Raw genomic sequence first — 18,746 nt, forward strand, 5'->3', positions numbered from 1 at the left:
TATATATAATGTGTGTATATATATTCACAAACGTGAATTTGGTTACAAACGATTACGAAATTCGAATGTAAAGGATTCTACGCATTAAAACGCGGGAATAAAGTTAAACACCAGTGTCCTTCTCGAATCTTCAAAAAAAAAAAAAAAAAAAAAAAAAAAAAAAAAAAAAATCTCGATATTGGTTAATCGATAGTTTCGAAAATGAAACTAATTATTTTTTATATTGCCACATTTTGGATTATACATTTTCTCTCTCTCTCTCTCTCTTTTTCTGTATATTTGTGCACTGTCTTTTCGAGACACGAAATTTTAGTCTTATTGGTAAAAGAGAAAATTCTGTTTCGGAAGAAGAAACAAACGCGCGCGCGATACAAATCGCACGAAATAGAATCGATTTTATTGGGAATGTAACGTTTTATACTTTTAAATGTTACTTCGATTATTTTTATTCTTGTAACACATACATATATGTATTGTATATATATATATATTTTACTTCTTTTGTATGACGCCAATCGACAAAGAGGAGCATTGCAATGACGCAACCCGTCAAACCATACTGCACTCGAGAACGCGTCGAAAATTCTACGGCAGAACCTCTTTAGAATGTTTCACACATGTGTACGATTGAATGTACGAACGTTGCCGTGTTTTAATGTATACGATACGTACGTACGTATGGCCCCCCTTCGTAACGTTTGTTGCGTCAAAAGGAAAATGGCGTTTAGTTCGTGTCGTCTGCTCATTTTGACAGTTTACGATACGTTACGCGTTACTTTGATAATTTTCGTTTAAAAAAAACTTTCCTTCCATCGATTATTCCTCACTCATAGTTTATCCTTATAATATTAATATTATATTCTATTTGTATAAAGAATTCGTAATATCTTTTATTTATCGTTATAATAAGATAATAAAATACGGTATATACATTTTTTGTGTTCAGCAGTAGTAATATTAGTAGTAGTAGTAGTAGTGTAGTAATAGAGTATTGTCGTCTGCTAATCTGACAAGAGCGCAGAATCGGTAATCAGTCGAGTGACAAATGATATGGCGTACGGGTGTGGATATCAAATCGTCATGGGGGTTGAATTATTTGTGAAACATTAATGAAAATGAACATTAGTAGACTTATTTCCGAATAACATGAACGGAAGGTTTTACCTTGTGATATATTCCCGATGATGGAGGCAGAGGTTAGAGTCTGATGACGTCCTTCAAGTATTTTCTACTATAGATTGCAAATTGTTATGAATATCATATGCAACACGAATGACGTGTGATCTATTGCCAATGTGCAAGCGATAGTCAACGTGTGAATTTCGTAATAATATATAAGGGAACTATATACTTAGTTCTATTGAGTCAATGTTTCATTCAAATTGTCATGTTATGCAAGTATAGATGCAATTTATTATACAAGTAAATATCAAAGTCCATAAGAATGGTTCCTTAATAGTTACATTATAACATTATAATATAGACTGTTTTAAAATATTCTATCAAAGAGAATTGGAATAACCTATGAATGTTTAAGACTTAATGGTTAATATAATCTCTAGTCAGAAAACAGTCTAAGATAAAAAGCTGTATATTGATGTTGAAAATGTGATCAATCTTTGGCATAATTGGTTTGGTACCAGTTCAATCTATGATACAATAGTGTTTCTTGTAAGTAGACAAATTATGAATATATGATCGTATTCGGTTTGCCTATGAGATATATTACATACATGTGTGTATATATATATATTTATATATCTGCATATGTGTGATTGATACAATAAAATCGAGTATCTTTGGAATACTTAAATAAAGGAAGGAGTATAATAAAGACATAAATATAGCCAAAAGAACTGAATTTACAAATATATAAATTCCAAATGACTTTATAAATATCTAGGCTGTTTTTAGAAACTACCTTGCAGTACATGGTACATAATTTTACATTGGAAACAATTGTATATATGATGTTTCTATTGAAATATAACAATACCATTATTATATTAATGATGGATTAATAATTTATTAATCACTGCATTAGCTAATAATATTATGGAGCAGTGTAGAGGAAACGATACCTCTAGCATATCGAATGCGACAAAGGCAGATATATCACCAAAATCAAAACAAAAGAAAAAATCTCTATGTCAGATGCTTATGAATAAAAAGACCAGAGTCGGATGTTTGGAAACATCTTATAAAGACGGGGATTCGAATAAGAATTCTAAAGCTGATAATTCACAGCACGAATCTCATACCAGCACAAAATTATCTTTATGTTGTGCAATGACTGAACGCAGTAGAACACCGCCTCAAAGTTTAACCGCTAGTAGATTGTCTCCGACAACTTTAAGCAGGACATCTGTTAAATCAGAAGTAGCTTCTGTTAATGGTAAATGTCAAACAGATGCATTAGTTGAAAAACAAGAAGTTTATATGACATATGTTGATCACGAAGGTCATGAGAGTAATATAAATAAAAAAGTTATAATGCGAGAAAAGGAGCAACGCAAGAGTACTTACACAGAAGGTAAGACACAGAACAAAATTTCTTTTACAGTAGAACAAATATTAGCTGTTTTCTTTCTAATGTTTAGTTTTTTCTTTTTTTGTTATTTGCATATTACAGTATATTAATTTTATATACATGTATACTCTTAGCTAAGAGAAACTATTTTGCTTTATCAATAACAGAATTGCATGAAATTGTTTAATATTTTATTAACATATTATATTTAGAAATATTTAGTATACAATTTATCAATATTTTTATTTATAACAACATGCATCCAAAATTGTTTACATGTGATGAGAATATATCTTTTAATACTGATTATGTCATTCGAGAAATGAAAATATGACCTTCCATATCCCCACCAAATTACATTCTAAGATACTTAATAATGAGTAAAGAAATAGAAGTGTGTCAGTGTGAAGTTCTATCATAGTATGAACAGAAGTGAACCGGTCAGTTGATGCTCAATCTTGAAAACAGGCAAATGTAATAAGTATTGATAACCTTGAGTGTTAATAGTGTTGTTTGAAAATGCCATCAAGGAAAAAAAGGAAGAATTCATTTCTTAATAAGTTAACTAAAGTATTTAGGAAGAAAAAAACTCATGTATCAGAAAGGCAGACAGGTCATTCTTCTGAAGAGATTACTGAACAAAAATCAGAACTACAACAACAACCAATAAAACATATTACTGATTCTAATGAACAAATAAATACAAGTGTAAAATCAGATATTAATTTTCCTATAACACGTAGTTTCTCAAGTAAACATATTAATGATGAATGTAGTAATACATCAAATTATTTTAAAACTTCTTCTGTGAGTTTATCTGATGAAAATAAAAATTTCAATACGTTGCAAAAACAAGAAGGGGTTATGTATTCTGGCTCAGATAGATATATACATATAAAAACTGCCTTTCTGAAACAAGATAATAGATTAAGTGGATTTTATCAAATGCAGCAATCTAATGCTTCTGAAAATAAAATTCAATCAATTGATAAAAATCAGATAAAAATAATGAACTCCTTCACTAAAAAAATAATACAGAATTCAGAATTGAAGAATGATAATGTTAATGAATCAATTACAACACACAAATTTTTAATAAAAGAACTTAAATCAACTACCCAAGAGAGTAGTGAAGATAGTGACTTCTCTGCAGAGTCTACAGAAGATGAAATCGAGGAATCTTCAGAAGATGAAAATATACAAATGATCAATGCTGAAAGGGATCAAAAATATATAAAGGATGACTATTTTACAAAGGGGAAGTATATTACTTATTTCTTCCTGGAAATGGAAAGGCAATTCTACAATCCTTCAGAAGTTTACAGTATGGTTACATACCATGATACTAACACTTGTGAAAAACCAGAACACAAAGGTATAAATTAACAAATGAAATCTATGCGCTGCTTGAAATTTAATTATTGCGCTTTTTCTAGCAATTTTCATTTTACTATTATGAAAGTGCCAAATTGTCCCCAGTATTTAATATATTATAGTGGAAAGCAATGTTATTTATCAAGTTGTAAGTTTAGTGTAAGTTTATAAAATATAAAGATTACAAAAACATAGAGTACAATAATATGGCACCATTAAAATCCATAATTTCTATGTCCTTCACAATTATCATGCTTATATGTCTTTACCCATTGCTGTATCAATAGAAAATACCCCTGGCATATATATATATATATATATGTATATGTATATGTATATGTATATGTATATGTATATGTATATATAATTTTGCATAATAACTATACTTACAAATAAATCCTTAATATATAAACAAAGTTAGGATGTAGTGATATGATGTAAGTAAAGATATCAGAGAACAGAATCAATATGAACTTTACACAGATTTTAAGATACATACAAGCGTTAGAAACGTAATGGACTGTAATTGAACCAATTTAACCCCATTAGTGAGAAATTCTGTAATATCATTATCTATAAAATTTCTATGTACAGATGCCTTTTGTAAACTCATATTTAAAATCGTATGTGTAATATTTCAATGTTCCAGATGAAAATTCTTCTTCTGGATCAATGTCTCCAATCTCTATGCAGTTAAGACAAAGATTACTTCACAGAAGATCTGCTGATAATCTAGTAATAAATTCTCCAACAAATTCTATGCGACATTCTAGTCCAGAATCTGTGAAAAGTGTACCTATTCAACTTAAACCTCGCTCTACATCACATGATGCCTTGTCAAAGAAAAAAGATCGTAAGCTGCCTACAACAACTGGAGAATCTACAGATAGTTTGGCAAAACAGGCATTACTTGCTGCACAAGTATTAAATTTAATTCCTGCACAAAAAGCTAGAGAAAGGTATATGAAGTATGAAAAAAATATTTTACCTGGAAAAATATATTAATCAATTTTAAAATTAAGTATTTTATAATTACTATATCTTTTTCCTTTTCTTTTCCTTTTTCTTTTTTTTTTTTTTTTTTTTTTTTTTTTTGTGTAGAAATTTTCTTCATGGAAGAATTGCAGCTAATTCATTGCTTGGTCCAGTGGAACTTGAAAAAGTATTACCAAATCGTGAATTAAAAATTTTTGTTGGAACATGGAATATGAATGGGCAATCTCCGCCAAAAGAACTAAATGATTTTATGTTACCTTCAGAAATAGAAACAATTCCTGATATGTTAGCTATAGGAACTCAAGAATCATGCTCTGAAAGAAATGAATGGGAAGCTGCTTTGCAGGAAACATTAGGGCCTTCCCACGTTCTATTAACTAGTACAGGTCTTGGAACACTACATTTGGCCCTTTTTTTGAGAAGAGATCTTATTTGGTTTTGTTCTGTACCTGAAGATGATAGTTTTTCTACTAGAACCGGAACAGCATTTCGAACTAAAGGGGCTGTTGCTTTGGCTCTAATGTTGTTTGGTACAAGTTTTCTTTTTGTCACGGCGCATTTAACAGCTCATCAGGATAAAGTCAAAGAACGAGTGAATGATATCAAAAGAATTGTTAGAAATTTGGATCTTCCTAAAGACTTACCTACAAAACATAAAAGCAAAGGTGCACAATTTTTGGAGAATTATTTACGATCTTTTAACTATTTATATATATATAAAGCAATATCATAAAATTATTATGTGTTAAAATTTATTATTTTAGATGTTACTCAAAATTTTGATTGCGTTTTTTGGTGCGGAGATTTAAATTTTCGTTTGGCTCAACCGAGAGAGGAAGTAATTCAATGGATTACAGACACATCTTTCCCGCAACAAGTTCCAGTAAATTTACAAAAGGATCAATTAAAAACAATACTTAACGAAGGTGCAGTACTACGTGGTTTTGAGGAAGCAGCAATCATGTTTCCTCCAACTTATAAATATGATCCAGGCACACAAAACTTTGATTCAAGTAGTAAGCAACGTACTCCTGCATATACGGATAGAATTCTTTTTAAGGGGAAAGGTCATACAAGGGGATATATTAGACGAGTTAGCCATGAAAGTGCTAGTTCGCATAAAGACGGTGCTATAGAATGCTTAATATATGATTCTGTTCCAAGTATTTGCACTTCAGATCACAAGCCTGTATGGGGTGTATTTAAAACAACAATAAGACCTGGAATTGATACGTAAGTGTTTTAAATTGTACTATATTTTTATGATTATATCTATGAATGCTTATATGTATTTTTTCTTTCAGAATACCTCTTGCAGCTGGTTTATTTAATCGTGATATATACATAGAAGGAATTAAAAGACGTGCAGCAGCAATGGATGAGTCCCAAGGAACTTCAAAAGTTTGCTCAATTCAATAATTATGGTACTATTTATAAAATTGCCTAGTAATTTAATATTACTAAAAATGTTCGACACATGAGTCATGGATAAAAGAAAAATTTATATAAAAATTACCATGTCACACACAGGTGGAAATACAAAATTTCTTATACATTCTTCAGTTTTATATACAAAAATGTTTTGTATCTATATCGATCACTTTTTTAAAAATATAACCAAGAATTGTTTATATAGACAATTATATATAAATTGCTGTCTGGTAAACGGCGTAAATGAATATTCTAGTCACAAAAAATATTATATATAGTATGTTTTTTTTATTAAAATAACAATGTCACATCTAAATGATTGACATATTTGGTGCTAATAATATGAACATTACAAAATTAGAAGAGATGGCATTTTTTGTCATTCCTTGCCTAATTTATGTTACTGCAAGAAAAAAAGGAAAAACTATTTTTAAATAATCAGTATATGATTATGAGCAGTGTTCAAACGTGATCTTTGGATTAATGAAATTTATAAAGCTTCCTCTTATTATTTGAACATGTGCATGAGTAATTAATTAATTCTTGAGATTATGCATTGCACGGTATGATTAGATTATTTTTAATAATATATGTTAAAGAATGGATTTACAAATGACATGGTATATATTTGAAAATTAATATTAATGTTTTATTTAACTATTGTTTTTTTTCTTTTTTCTTTTTTTTTTTTTTCTTGGCTTCTTTGTTTTTAGCTTTGTTACCATCTAAAAGCTTTTTTTATTATGCCGTTATTTCTACTATATGAAAGAAAAGAGCAAAAAAAAAAAAAAGATACTGTAGTACTCAATATAGACTAATATACAGGGTTTATAATATATTTCAGTGCATAGAATTAATTGATAAGTTACAAAATATCAAAGCGGTATATAAAGGCATATTTCAAACAAATTTGAAATTTACATTAAAAAAAAAAATTGTATTTATTCGTAATATGTTATATCACTGTGTTTGATTAAGTATTTGCATAAGTATATAGCACAAAATTTCTAATAAGGATATAATACAAATCATGTTAATCAAGTTATTTTATTATTTCCTAGAAGTAATGAACAGTAAAAATTATAACATAAAATAATGAGATAAGGTGATAGTTAACGCTTCCATGATGTTTTATAATTTTTCTGCATAGCTGTTCTTACTTCTAGGTACAATTCTTAATTATTATCTCACCGCATAATTCTTATTTAATATAATTTTTATCCATTATTATAAAAGACAGACATTGAGTTATAAGTCATACGAAGTAATATGCACACTCTATTAAAAATATTTTACAGTATTTAGTAGAAAGACTGTGTTTTACAAACAAAATATATTAAGACAAAATTAGTCTTATATTAATTTAATACGCGTTAATAACTTTACGATTATTCCAAAGATATTTCAGAAGAGAGATGCCTTCATAGTAATTTCAAGTTACAAAATAATAATCGGGATGTAATATGTTTCAATTTATTATTTATTTTATCCAATATATATATATATATATATATATATATATATATATATATATATACATATATTTATTAACTTAGACGTGGTAATTAGTATTGTTTATAATTATGAACGCTCGCATATAGATCTTTGCTCTATTCACTTTGCTGTTATAAACATTATTTATTCGATTGCATCATAAACTTAGATCAATGTAGAAAACTGTCCCTTTTATGTTATTAATAATTAATAATAATATTGATGGAAAATATGGACCATAGTTAAAAGTCTCAGGGCTTGTAACCGTACCAAAATTTAATAAAGGTTAACTATTATTCAAGATTATTTTAATCTTTATTAAAGCACATCCAAAAACTATTATGATTTCGATGTTAAATAATATAAACAGTTTGATCATTCTAATTATTCGTCGATCGTATCGTCATACATAAATGCATATATATCCATATGTATGTGACACATACACACATATATCTATATCTACAGTTAATTTACTTATTCGAGTAAAAAAAAAACCGATAATAAGAATCTAAATTGCATTGTAAGATTTCATTGAGTTTTTCCTTTTTTTTTTCTTTTTTTTTTTTACATAACGTGCAATATAGTAATACTTGGAAAAATTTCTTAAAAGTGTTATATAATATATGTGTGTGTACGTGCGTGTATATATATATATATATATATATATATATATATATACATATAAATAAAAAATCACAAATAATACTTTCGCGTCAAAAGTATCCAAAGGATGAAAAAAAAAAAAAAAAAAAAAACAAAGGATGGGCCAACAATAGATCTGATGTTTTTATTGTTGTTATTGTTGTTCTTAATTAAATAAAAAAAAATGCTTAGGTATTAAAATTTAAATGTGTAGCCATGATACGTGCAAAAAAATTCTCTTAAAGATCAATATCAGAAATATTTACGTAGTCGATAGATAGAGTGATATTATCTATAAATTATATACGTATACATATGTAGATATCGTAAGTGAAGTATAAATTTTCTTAAACGTGACAATGTAGATCTTTATTAGAATGAATGATATTTTACTTTGGCACGGTTACAAATCCTGCGATAAATCTCAAAATAAACTCTTAGATTTTCAAAATAATTTGACAGATTTCTTTTCGTTTGTTTTCTTTTTTTTTTTTTTCGTTCTTTCCTTCTTCTTTTTTTTTTTTTTTTCTTTTTTCCTCTTTCTTTTTTTCTTTACTTTTTTCTTCTTTCCTTTTTTCTTCTACACTGGTTTTTCCTTCTTCTTTCTTCTTTACTTTTTTTTTTTTCTTTTTTTTTTTTTTTTCTTTCCAAGCAATTCCCACATCGTGTTATCATCACGTCATTTAATGTGTTACATAATTCATTACAATTATACGACATATAAGCATACCTTCTTAGCAGATATATAACAGTATATATATGTTGCCATTCTAAAGTGCCTAATTCAATATATTTCTTTTTCTAGTTTTTATACCTTGATTTGAATGAAAATAAATAAATAGGAAAGAAATAAAGAAGAAAAGAAAAGAAGAAGTTTACTGGAACAACAAATGAAAGAAAAAAAGAAACAAAAAAGAAAAAACAAAAAAGTAGTATAATTTTTTTTTTTATAATTTAACACATCTTATCCTACTTATCTCGTGCAGCTTGCCTTAACTATGCCTTATCTGGATATACATATTTGTAGTTATTTATAAATTTACGTACGTACGTACGTATATACGTAATGTATGCATGTTAGTATGTATGTACATTAGTATGTATGTATGATGTATGTATGATGTATGCATGTATGTATGTGTGTATGTATGTATGTATGTACAATTTCGAAAAATATCGTATTTCGTCAATATATCTTATTGATATCCTTTTCAGATCGAGAACGTATATATGTCTGTTTGTATGTATTTCTTAAAATATTCAATGAATCACGATAAGAAAAAAAAAAAAAAAATATATATATATATATATATAGTGATTTAGAAAATAAATTTGAATTTTGGTTTAATCGATTTCTAATATATAATATGTACTGTAAAATTTCTTATATATATACACACAAGCACACACATCATGTTTATCGTTTAAAAATTAAGATTATATCTAAATATCATTCACTTCTTCACAAGTAACGCGACAAATATTTTTTAATAATCTAATATTTTATATATATATATATATATATATATATATATATATATATATGCATACACTATTGTCTTTTTTCTTATATATTAATATACTATATTATATTATTTAGATCTATATTGTATGATTGATTAGAAAATTTATGTATAACACGTAAATTTCTTTTTATTTTTTATATTAAGAAAAAGATAATAGAAGATCTTGTAAAACAAATGGTATTACTTTTATCTAATGATTTCTTAATTAAGTATTTAACAAATATGTAATGTAATAATAATGGAAACGTTACAGAAAATATCCAACATTTCCATTATTTTTTCATGGTCTTTTTATTTTTAAGTACATATACACGTATGTGATATGTGTGTACGATAGAACGTATGTATATATGTATGTATGTGTATATATATATATATATATATATATATATGTAAGAGCATAACAAAAGACGTGTCTCTCACCGAGGACAAAATGAATTTATAGTTGTATGTATTGCTCTTCTTCTTGACATTTGTGAATGTATGAGTATTATTTACATATATATGTAAATAACTCACACAATAATGCGTTTGTGTGCGCGGAGCTATTTGAGAAACGTAAAAAGAAAAAGAAAATAGGAATACAGGCAGATTTTTAAAGTATATTATCAATTATGTTTCGTTAAGTTCGATTGGAATATTGACACACGCCTGATTTATGTCATTTTTGTAATTTGTATTACTGGGTCGTTTTTGTTTAATTATCCTTATATTCTGTGATAAAGTTTAAAAAAAGAATGAAAAAGAAAGAAAGAAAGAAAGAAAGAAAAGAAAAGAATGACACGAAATGTCTTTTTACAATTGATTTGTTGCCATTATTGATTATATTAGAAAATTTAAATAGATTTCCATACTATAGCATTAAAATCTAATGGATTCTCTATGAATCGAAAAAATTTATTTGTATTGTAATTGTGTCCCAATAAGATTTTCGAGAGGTATGAAATAAAAGGAATAATAACTGAATGATCCTTTTTTAAGTCAACAAGTACGCATATACACATATATTTATTACTATTATTATTATTATTATTATTATTATTATTATTATTATTATTGTCATTCGATGTTAATAAAAACTAATGGAGAATTAATTATTCAAGTTTCCCGCTTTTTCAAGATAAACGAAAAACAAATGCAATGATATAGAACGACCAATAGAAAGAGTTTAATGAATCAATGGGAAGGTTAGGTTAAAACATTTGAAAGTGTTGAACGATGCCCTGGAGATTTTTATGCATGAAATGAAGATATACATTGTGTAAATAGATCTATCGTGATATGAGTGAACATAAATAAGAGAGAGAGAGAGAGAGAGAGAGAGAAAGAGATAAAAAAAGAGACAAAGAAAAACTCGCAACTCGTTAAGAATAAAAAGAATAAATTTACTTGGAATTCAATGTTTATTTATTTATCATTGTGACGCTTGCTTTGACAGTTACACACAAGTATAGAACGCGACAAATAATTTTGTGGTCGTTCAATTTCCGTTAACAAGATTATATCGTAAAATACATGCAATATGGATTTTTTACCGTATGTATGCACACTTTACATTTATCAAATTTAATTCTTCAAAAATTTATACGAAATATTGAATACGATATATAATCTAACCTAAATTTTATGTAGCTAAATTAACAGAATGCGCGGGAATATACGATTAATGTGATTATTTTTCTTGAAATTATTATCATTATTTTCATGGATTCTATTAATTAAATTTTACAGAAGTCGTTTAAATATTTATAATATTTTTTTTTGTATTCAATTTAATCGTTTATTAACACAATTGAAATATATAAATACTGATATATCTTATTTATGATTTCATTTTTGTCGTTTATTCTATTATGTTAAAATATTATTTAATGTTAATAATAATAGAACAACTTCATCATTATTTTGGAAAACGGTGAGATTGGAAACGTTCAAAGATTGGCCTTATCAATCTTCCGAAGATGCTTGTAATCCAGAACGTATGGCTTCTGCCGGTTTCTTTTCCAAAGCAACAAAGGAAGAACCAGACTTAGTAGAATGTTTTATTTGTTCTAAGCAACTTGATGGTTGGGAACCTACCGATGATCCATGGTTTGTATTTTATTGATAATATGCTTTTGTTAATGTTATTCATCTCTTTATCATCGTTTATGGATTTTAGGAAAGAACATGAAAATCATCAACCCTCGTGTGCATTTGTAAAACTACAAAAACAAGACGAATGCCTATGGACCGTTTATGAATTATTCGAATTAATAAAAGCATATAATTTAAAGGAATGCGTAAGTTTAAATATATTTTTTTTCAATATGAATTATAAATGAAAATGTATTGTGATAGATATTTCTAATGATAAATAATACACAGAAATAATTTTTTGTTATTATCTGACAAATAGTATAGATGAATTTTATTAATTATAAATATTCTTATTAAGTAAACATTTTTTTTTTTTTTTTTTTAGGAGTGTGAATTAGAAAATGCCAAAACTAAAGTAAAAAATGAGGCAGCTAAACTTGCAGAGGAAATACCATTATTGTTTAAAAGTATAAGAAAAGGTAAAAGAGGAGGAAGTAAAGTTGACGGTGATTAAGCATATGACATTGTTTTTTTCACTTTTATATAAAATTTAGATTATATATTTTCTTTATAATAAAATTTATTAATATATGTATATATATATATATATTTTTTTTTTTTAATCTAATACTATTAACACATCTGTAGGAAGTCAATATCTCTTACATTTTTCTGATTAAGAAAATAGAAAGATTCAAAGTGGTCTGATTTTTATGTATTCACGTGGATCGAAGTAACGTGGATATATAACTACGTTAGAGACATAAATTTCAGAAACATCTGTATATGTATTACGTATCGCGATTTCTTCGTCAGGAATTAATCAATATTTTATAACATATTAACTTTATCCTGTGAAATATCGAGAAAAGTATTTTTTATTTCTTTTTTTTTTTTTTTTCACAAAAAGGTATTTATTAACTGATATTTATTATCTTTTGGTAGATATAATTATATACTTACGACATAATCTCGATACATAAATGAAAACGGTAGATTACCTCATCTTTATGTACTGTAATCTTTCGAGTAGTTGTTTGTTACATTACCAAATCTTTTCATTGTTTCTAATTACATTGTATTTGTTATCTGAAAGAGAAAGAGAGAGAGAGAAAGAGAAATAGCTTATGGTTATTACAAAATGTATGTTTCCTCTTTACTATATACATAAAAATTTATATTTAATAGCATATTAGCACAAGTGAAACTTATCTTGCTTTAGGGTATGCATCGTTGACGAAGCGGTCAGCGAACGTTTTTCTTAGAAAGCTCATAAACGATTATGCATCTTGGTTGATAGTCCAAACGAACCTTTCCCATACTATTCGTTTGTTTCTTTTGTCGCGTTCGTGTCGCGAATCAAGCATTCACTTTGATGAATCTTTAAGGAAAGTTTCTACATTTTATTTTCTATTCTATCCTTCGGTAAATGTGTGTGACAAGCATAACATTCCTCGATGAAATCAATTTGTTTTGTCGGCGAACTCTTCGATTGGTCATCGATCAACAATATTTTTATTTTGATCTTTAATTTCTTCCTTTTTTGATTTCTTTTTTTTTTTTTTCTTTCTTTTTTTCCTTTTTTTTTCGGACGATCGATTCGCAGATACATATATCTTATTATTCCTCATGCACGAATAGTTAATTTTTCGGGCCATTACACAATAATATATATATATACATGATAAGAGGATGTAAAATGGTAATTTTTTAAGGTACTTTAAAATACATTTATATTGTCATGTAATACGAATACGGAATTCGTAAGGCGTGTTTCGTTTACATTAATCGATTCCACCTGTCCTTCTTGCACCAACTAACATACGTACGTACGTGCGTACATACATACACATACAGATAATATAATAAATACGTAAGTATATATTTTTTACGTGCTAAGAAATTAATATACATATATAATGAGGTATGCTTTGAATTTAAATTAAAATGATAATTCAAAGATTATCTATAATGAATTTTGTTTCCGTACATCGGCAATACCTATAAAATCATCACAAATAGATGTCAAGGATTATGGTTCATTGTACATAAAAACGAATTAACGAATTAAGATTCTAAGTAACGATCGTCGTATTCATTTATAGTAACATATAGATAGATTATTTTTGGTAACTGCCGATTGATTCATGAATTTACGGATATCAAAGTGAACGAACGCTTAGAAGTACGAGTCTAAGTGAATCCTTATTGTTGAATCCTTGTCCTCGATTTATACGATTAGAGGTGGTACGAAGTTGAAAGAAACATATGTGTCTAAAGATTCGTCCTTGTCTGGTTAGAGTTGCTTTCTCTCAATTTCTTTTACTTTTTATCGGCATCTATACGATGCCGTGTATAATGAAACAGCCTTTAACGAGAAATACGACGACTTGTCTTCTAAGAGGATGAACGTACGATGGACTCTGACGAAAGGATTGAAAAATTCACGACTTGTGCTTGTTTTTTTTTTTTTCTTTTCTTTTTCTTTCTTTCTTTCTTTTTTTCATTTTCTTCTTCTTCTTCTTTTTCTTCTCATAAGCGATAGTATAAAGTCAAATATCAAAACGATAGCGTTCCGTATAAAGTAATACATATACATATAAATATACATTTATATGTATATACTAATACATATACAATCATACGATTCTATAAATACGTATAAACATGATAGAGCATTTAAAATGATCACGACAAATGCGTAAAAGGAAAACGTGTTACATGCATATATATATATACATATATGCATACTTACGTACATACATACATACATACGTACGTATATACGTAGTTAATATATCTCAATTAAAAATCTTATTGTCAAACAAAAACGATAGGTGATACGAATACTTAAAATATTAATATGAAACTGTCTATTAATGTAACCGTATTTACAAATGTAGATATTAGTGTAATAATATCAAGAAAGTATGGCCGATTATTTAAGGAACGTTTTAGCCCCGTCCTATGTTTATCGAGATAAAAACGATAAAATGATTGGACGTTATAGCGAGATAATAATGGAAGGCGAAGGGGTATTTGATACGACATATTCGTTGAGATATTCGAGCGTTTGATAAACGTTCTTAACTCCGTTTTGCCGACGTAGAAGAAGATTCCATTCGATGAAGATGATTCTCTTTGGATGTTCTTATTTCGCTTTTGTCAAGACGCAATTGAATTTTAATGTGGAGGGGATGGAAGGAAGGGAGGGCATAAATCCTCCTGCATTTTGTTTATTTCCTTCTACTTCTCATTTCAAATAATCGTAATACAATCATTTTGATATATTATCATTTAATGCATTTACCGATCATAAACGTATAAACATTTATATACATACTTGTACGTGTGTGTGTGTGTGTGTGTGTATATATATTTATAGATTTTGTTTATGCTTCACGTTTGATTACATTTATTTAAACACAGAAAAATAGGCTACGAATACTCCATATTTTTGTTTAATTATTATTTTTTCCTTATTTCAAATAATTATAACGAAATTGTTTTTATATATTATTGTTTAATACGTTTGCCGATTGTAAACATATAAACACTTATATATATATATATATATATATATATATATATATATATTTATGGATTTCATTTACGCTTCACATTTGATTTCATTGATTTAGATACAAAGAAATAGACTGCAGATATTCCATATTTTTGTTTACGTATTTCTTTTCCTCATTCCTCAAATAATTATAACGCAATCGTTTTTATATATTATCGTTTAATGCATTTATCAATCGTAACCATATAAATTGTTTTTTATTGTATTATTCACGTTTGATTTCATTCACGTAGACAGAGTAGTATGATGTACGTATGTGTATATATATATATATATATATATATATATATATGTATGTATATATATATATGTATATATTAAATATTTTATTTATTTCTTTTTTCTCTCATTTGAATTAATCACAATGTAATCGTTTTTATATATTATCGTTTAGTAAACACGTAAACGTCTGTCGTATATGTTTTATTTCAAAATTATATATATATATATCTATATCTATATCTATATTCATTCATGGTTCACGTTTGATTTCACTTACTTCAGATACAGAGTCGTAATTTTTGTTTTTATGCCATTCTAGGTATTAACAGGCTGGTACCATTGCCTAGCGATCAGGAAAAAATGTCAAGAAAGTTGTGGCGCATTGCAAATGAAGTTTCTTGGAAATAGAATTTCGAAAGAATCCTCGGATACGTCTTAGAACCTTTCGATTTAGAATTTATTTTCTAGGGGGAGTGAGAGAACGAGAGAGAGAGAGAGAGAGAGAGAGAGAGAGAGAGAGAGAGGGAGAATAAAAAGTGGGTGAGAAGAGATCGTGTCGATCGAAACGAAGAGAGAAATATAGAAACTTAGAAGTAAGCATGCGGTCAAGGAAGAGAAGCGTGAGGGGTGTAGGATGTTGGCAGGGGCTGGGGGAAGGGAGTATAAAAGGAAAACGTCTGTTCCTATTTTCCGAGGAGAACGTTGAAATATTTATCTTTGTAGACTTGTATTATCATCGATCATCTATGATAATCGAAGATAAGATGCCACTTTGGAATGAACTCTTCAGTAATGGTAACTTGTCTAAGTAGATAAAACTGGTAGCTTATCGAACTAAAGGAGGCTCGTCAAGTCTGTAAATAATTTTTTTTATACATACAATATATATATATATATAAATATAAATATAAATATAAATATTAATAATAATTAGAAATAAATAAATATTTTTTTATTCCTTTTTTCTTTTTCATCGATCAAATAAAAAGCAAACAATTTGGATGTAATTTGAATTCTTTTATTTATTTTTTATTTCCTTTCTCTCTCTCTCTCTCTCTCTCTCTCTCTCTCTCTCTCTGTTGCTCTCTGTTTCCTCTTTTCTTTTTTCCTTTTTTTTTTGTATTTTATTAATCAATTCGTTGATTCAACTTCGTTCTTCTAATCGAAATTTTTAAAAATGATCGTGGTCCGTGAAACCGATATGTCTTAAGAGATCGATGTAATAGATACAAAAGTTAAAGAAAAAAGATTGGAAGGACGTTGAAAAAGGAGCATATTGCAAAGTTTCGAATTACAAGGCGTTCGTGCAATCAGTTAGAACGTCGTTTGGCTTCGTTTAACTTATTTCCGAAGGAAAAAGAAAAATTATGTATATGTCTCATTGTCATATATTTCTTTCTCTTTTTCTCGCAACCCCCTGTGAAATCAATGGAAAGCAATCACTTGCAACATTTCAAACGTTGTATACGTACATTCTTATATGTCTTGCTTCAATTTGCAATATATTATATATATATATATATATATATATATATATATATATATATATATATATAAAATATTATATATATATATCTGCATGCATATGAAAAAGCCAGAAGAAAAAGGAGGAAACAAAAGAACGACCTCGTATTTATAAATATTATCTCGAATATAAATACATGGATATAAATCAATCAAGCGTAAAGCTTGCAATCCTCTTTTCATCATTTCGATGATTTTTCAATGTTCGACTTTTCAGAAAAAAAATTTATTGATTGAAAGAAAAAAGATCTCTATATAGAAAAGGAAAAAAATAAACACATATAGTTTATATCAGTACAGACGGAAGTAAAAACGACATAATGGGGAAAAGATATATATATATATATATATATATATATATATATATACATACGAACACTTGTCGTTATCGTTCGATATAATCATTAATCGATTTTATTTGCGTTTTTCTCTCTCCTTTTTTATTTTTTCTTTTTTCTAATCGAAGGTTGCGCCTGGCTTTTTTACTTTATCGTCATTGAATTGCGTGTAAAATTTTGTATATTTTATCTTTTATTTATCTCTTTCAGAATTCTTTTCTTTTTTTTTTTTTTTTTTTTTAATCCTTTTCATTAGAAACAACGTGTGGATGAAAGAGAGAGAGAGAGAGAGAGAGAGGGAAAGAGAGAGAGAAAGAAAGAGAGAGAGAGAGAGAGAAAGAGAGAGAGAGAAAGAGAGAGAGAGAGAGAGAGAGAGGGAGAGAGAAAGAGAGAGGAGATCTAACAAATTTTCAAGAAGAAAGATCTTCCTCATGGTTTTACATAAGGAATGTTTGTCGTCGGATATACGAATAACAGATTCACGAAATTGTCAATAGAAATATCGAAATTACATGGAATCATATAAAGTCTCGAAATATCAATATTCAGAGAAATATGAATGGAATTTTTGTTTCTTTCTTCGTAATAAAGATTCTCTTCATATAATTTTCCTCATATACGTAACATACATTTAGATTCGTTAAATTTTATTATATCAAACACAGTAACACGTATATATATGCAAATATGCGCATGTGTATATATATATATATATGCATGTGTATATGTATGTATATACATATATACCGGTTCACCTAGATCGATTAACTTCTCGATCCTTTCTTTTACAAATAAAATCGTTATACGATATTTCACAAGATGTCGATAGAATTGCAATATCATCGTAAAGTAGGATTCTTATGATTAAGGAGTAGGATGATATTAAAGGGAGATGGGAGTTGGGTTGATAGTAAGATAGAAGAGAGGGAAGGGAGTTGCAGGAAATTAAATGAGATAACGATTAAGAGTCTAAAATAGTACCTAAGCAATATAAAAAAAAGAGA

General features: G+C 27.6%; 2 protein-coding genes across 8 annotated transcripts; both read left to right on the top strand.

The window, feature by feature from the left end:
- The first annotated feature begins 225 nt into the window (after positions 1-225).
- LOC124948455 (inositol polyphosphate 5-phosphatase E) lies at positions 226-9,944 on the top strand. 7 transcript variants are annotated; one of them, XM_047492115.1, is made up of 6 exons: positions 226-2,533; positions 3,684-3,905; positions 4,554-4,872; positions 5,006-5,565; positions 5,665-6,133; positions 6,205-8,498. In XM_047492115.1, exons 1-6 carry the CDS (start codon positions 2,056-2,058, stop codon positions 6,317-6,319), a joined length of 2,163 nt encoding a protein of 720 aa, XP_047348071.1. In that variant the 5' UTR covers positions 226-2,055; the 3' UTR covers positions 6,320-8,498. The 7 variants fall into 7 exon arrangements, with proteins under 7 accessions (XP_047348071.1, XP_047348073.1, XP_047348072.1 ...); XM_047492116.1 differs by having other exon boundaries at positions 231-2,533; positions 4,554-4,863; XM_047492113.1 differs by lacking the exon at positions 226-2,533 and adding an exon at positions 9,276-9,944 and having other exon boundaries at positions 2,743-3,905; positions 6,205-6,324.
- A 1,183-nt stretch (positions 9,945-11,127) lies between these two features.
- On the top strand, positions 11,128-13,828 carry LOC124948457 (baculoviral IAP repeat-containing protein 5). Its single transcript, XM_047492122.1, has 4 exons — positions 11,128-11,532; positions 11,884-12,087; positions 12,158-12,278; positions 12,461-13,828. Exons 1-4 carry the CDS (start codon positions 11,519-11,521, stop codon positions 12,587-12,589), a joined length of 468 nt encoding a protein of 155 aa, XP_047348078.1. The 5' UTR covers positions 11,128-11,518; the 3' UTR covers positions 12,590-13,828.
- The last annotated feature ends 4,918 nt before the right edge of the window (positions 13,829-18,746 follow it).

This window comes from Vespa velutina, chromosome 4 (assembly GCF_912470025.1).
Source record: "Vespa velutina chromosome 4, iVesVel2.1, whole genome shotgun sequence".
Classification (NCBI taxonomy): Eukaryota; Metazoa; Arthropoda; class Insecta; order Hymenoptera; family Vespidae; genus Vespa; species Vespa velutina.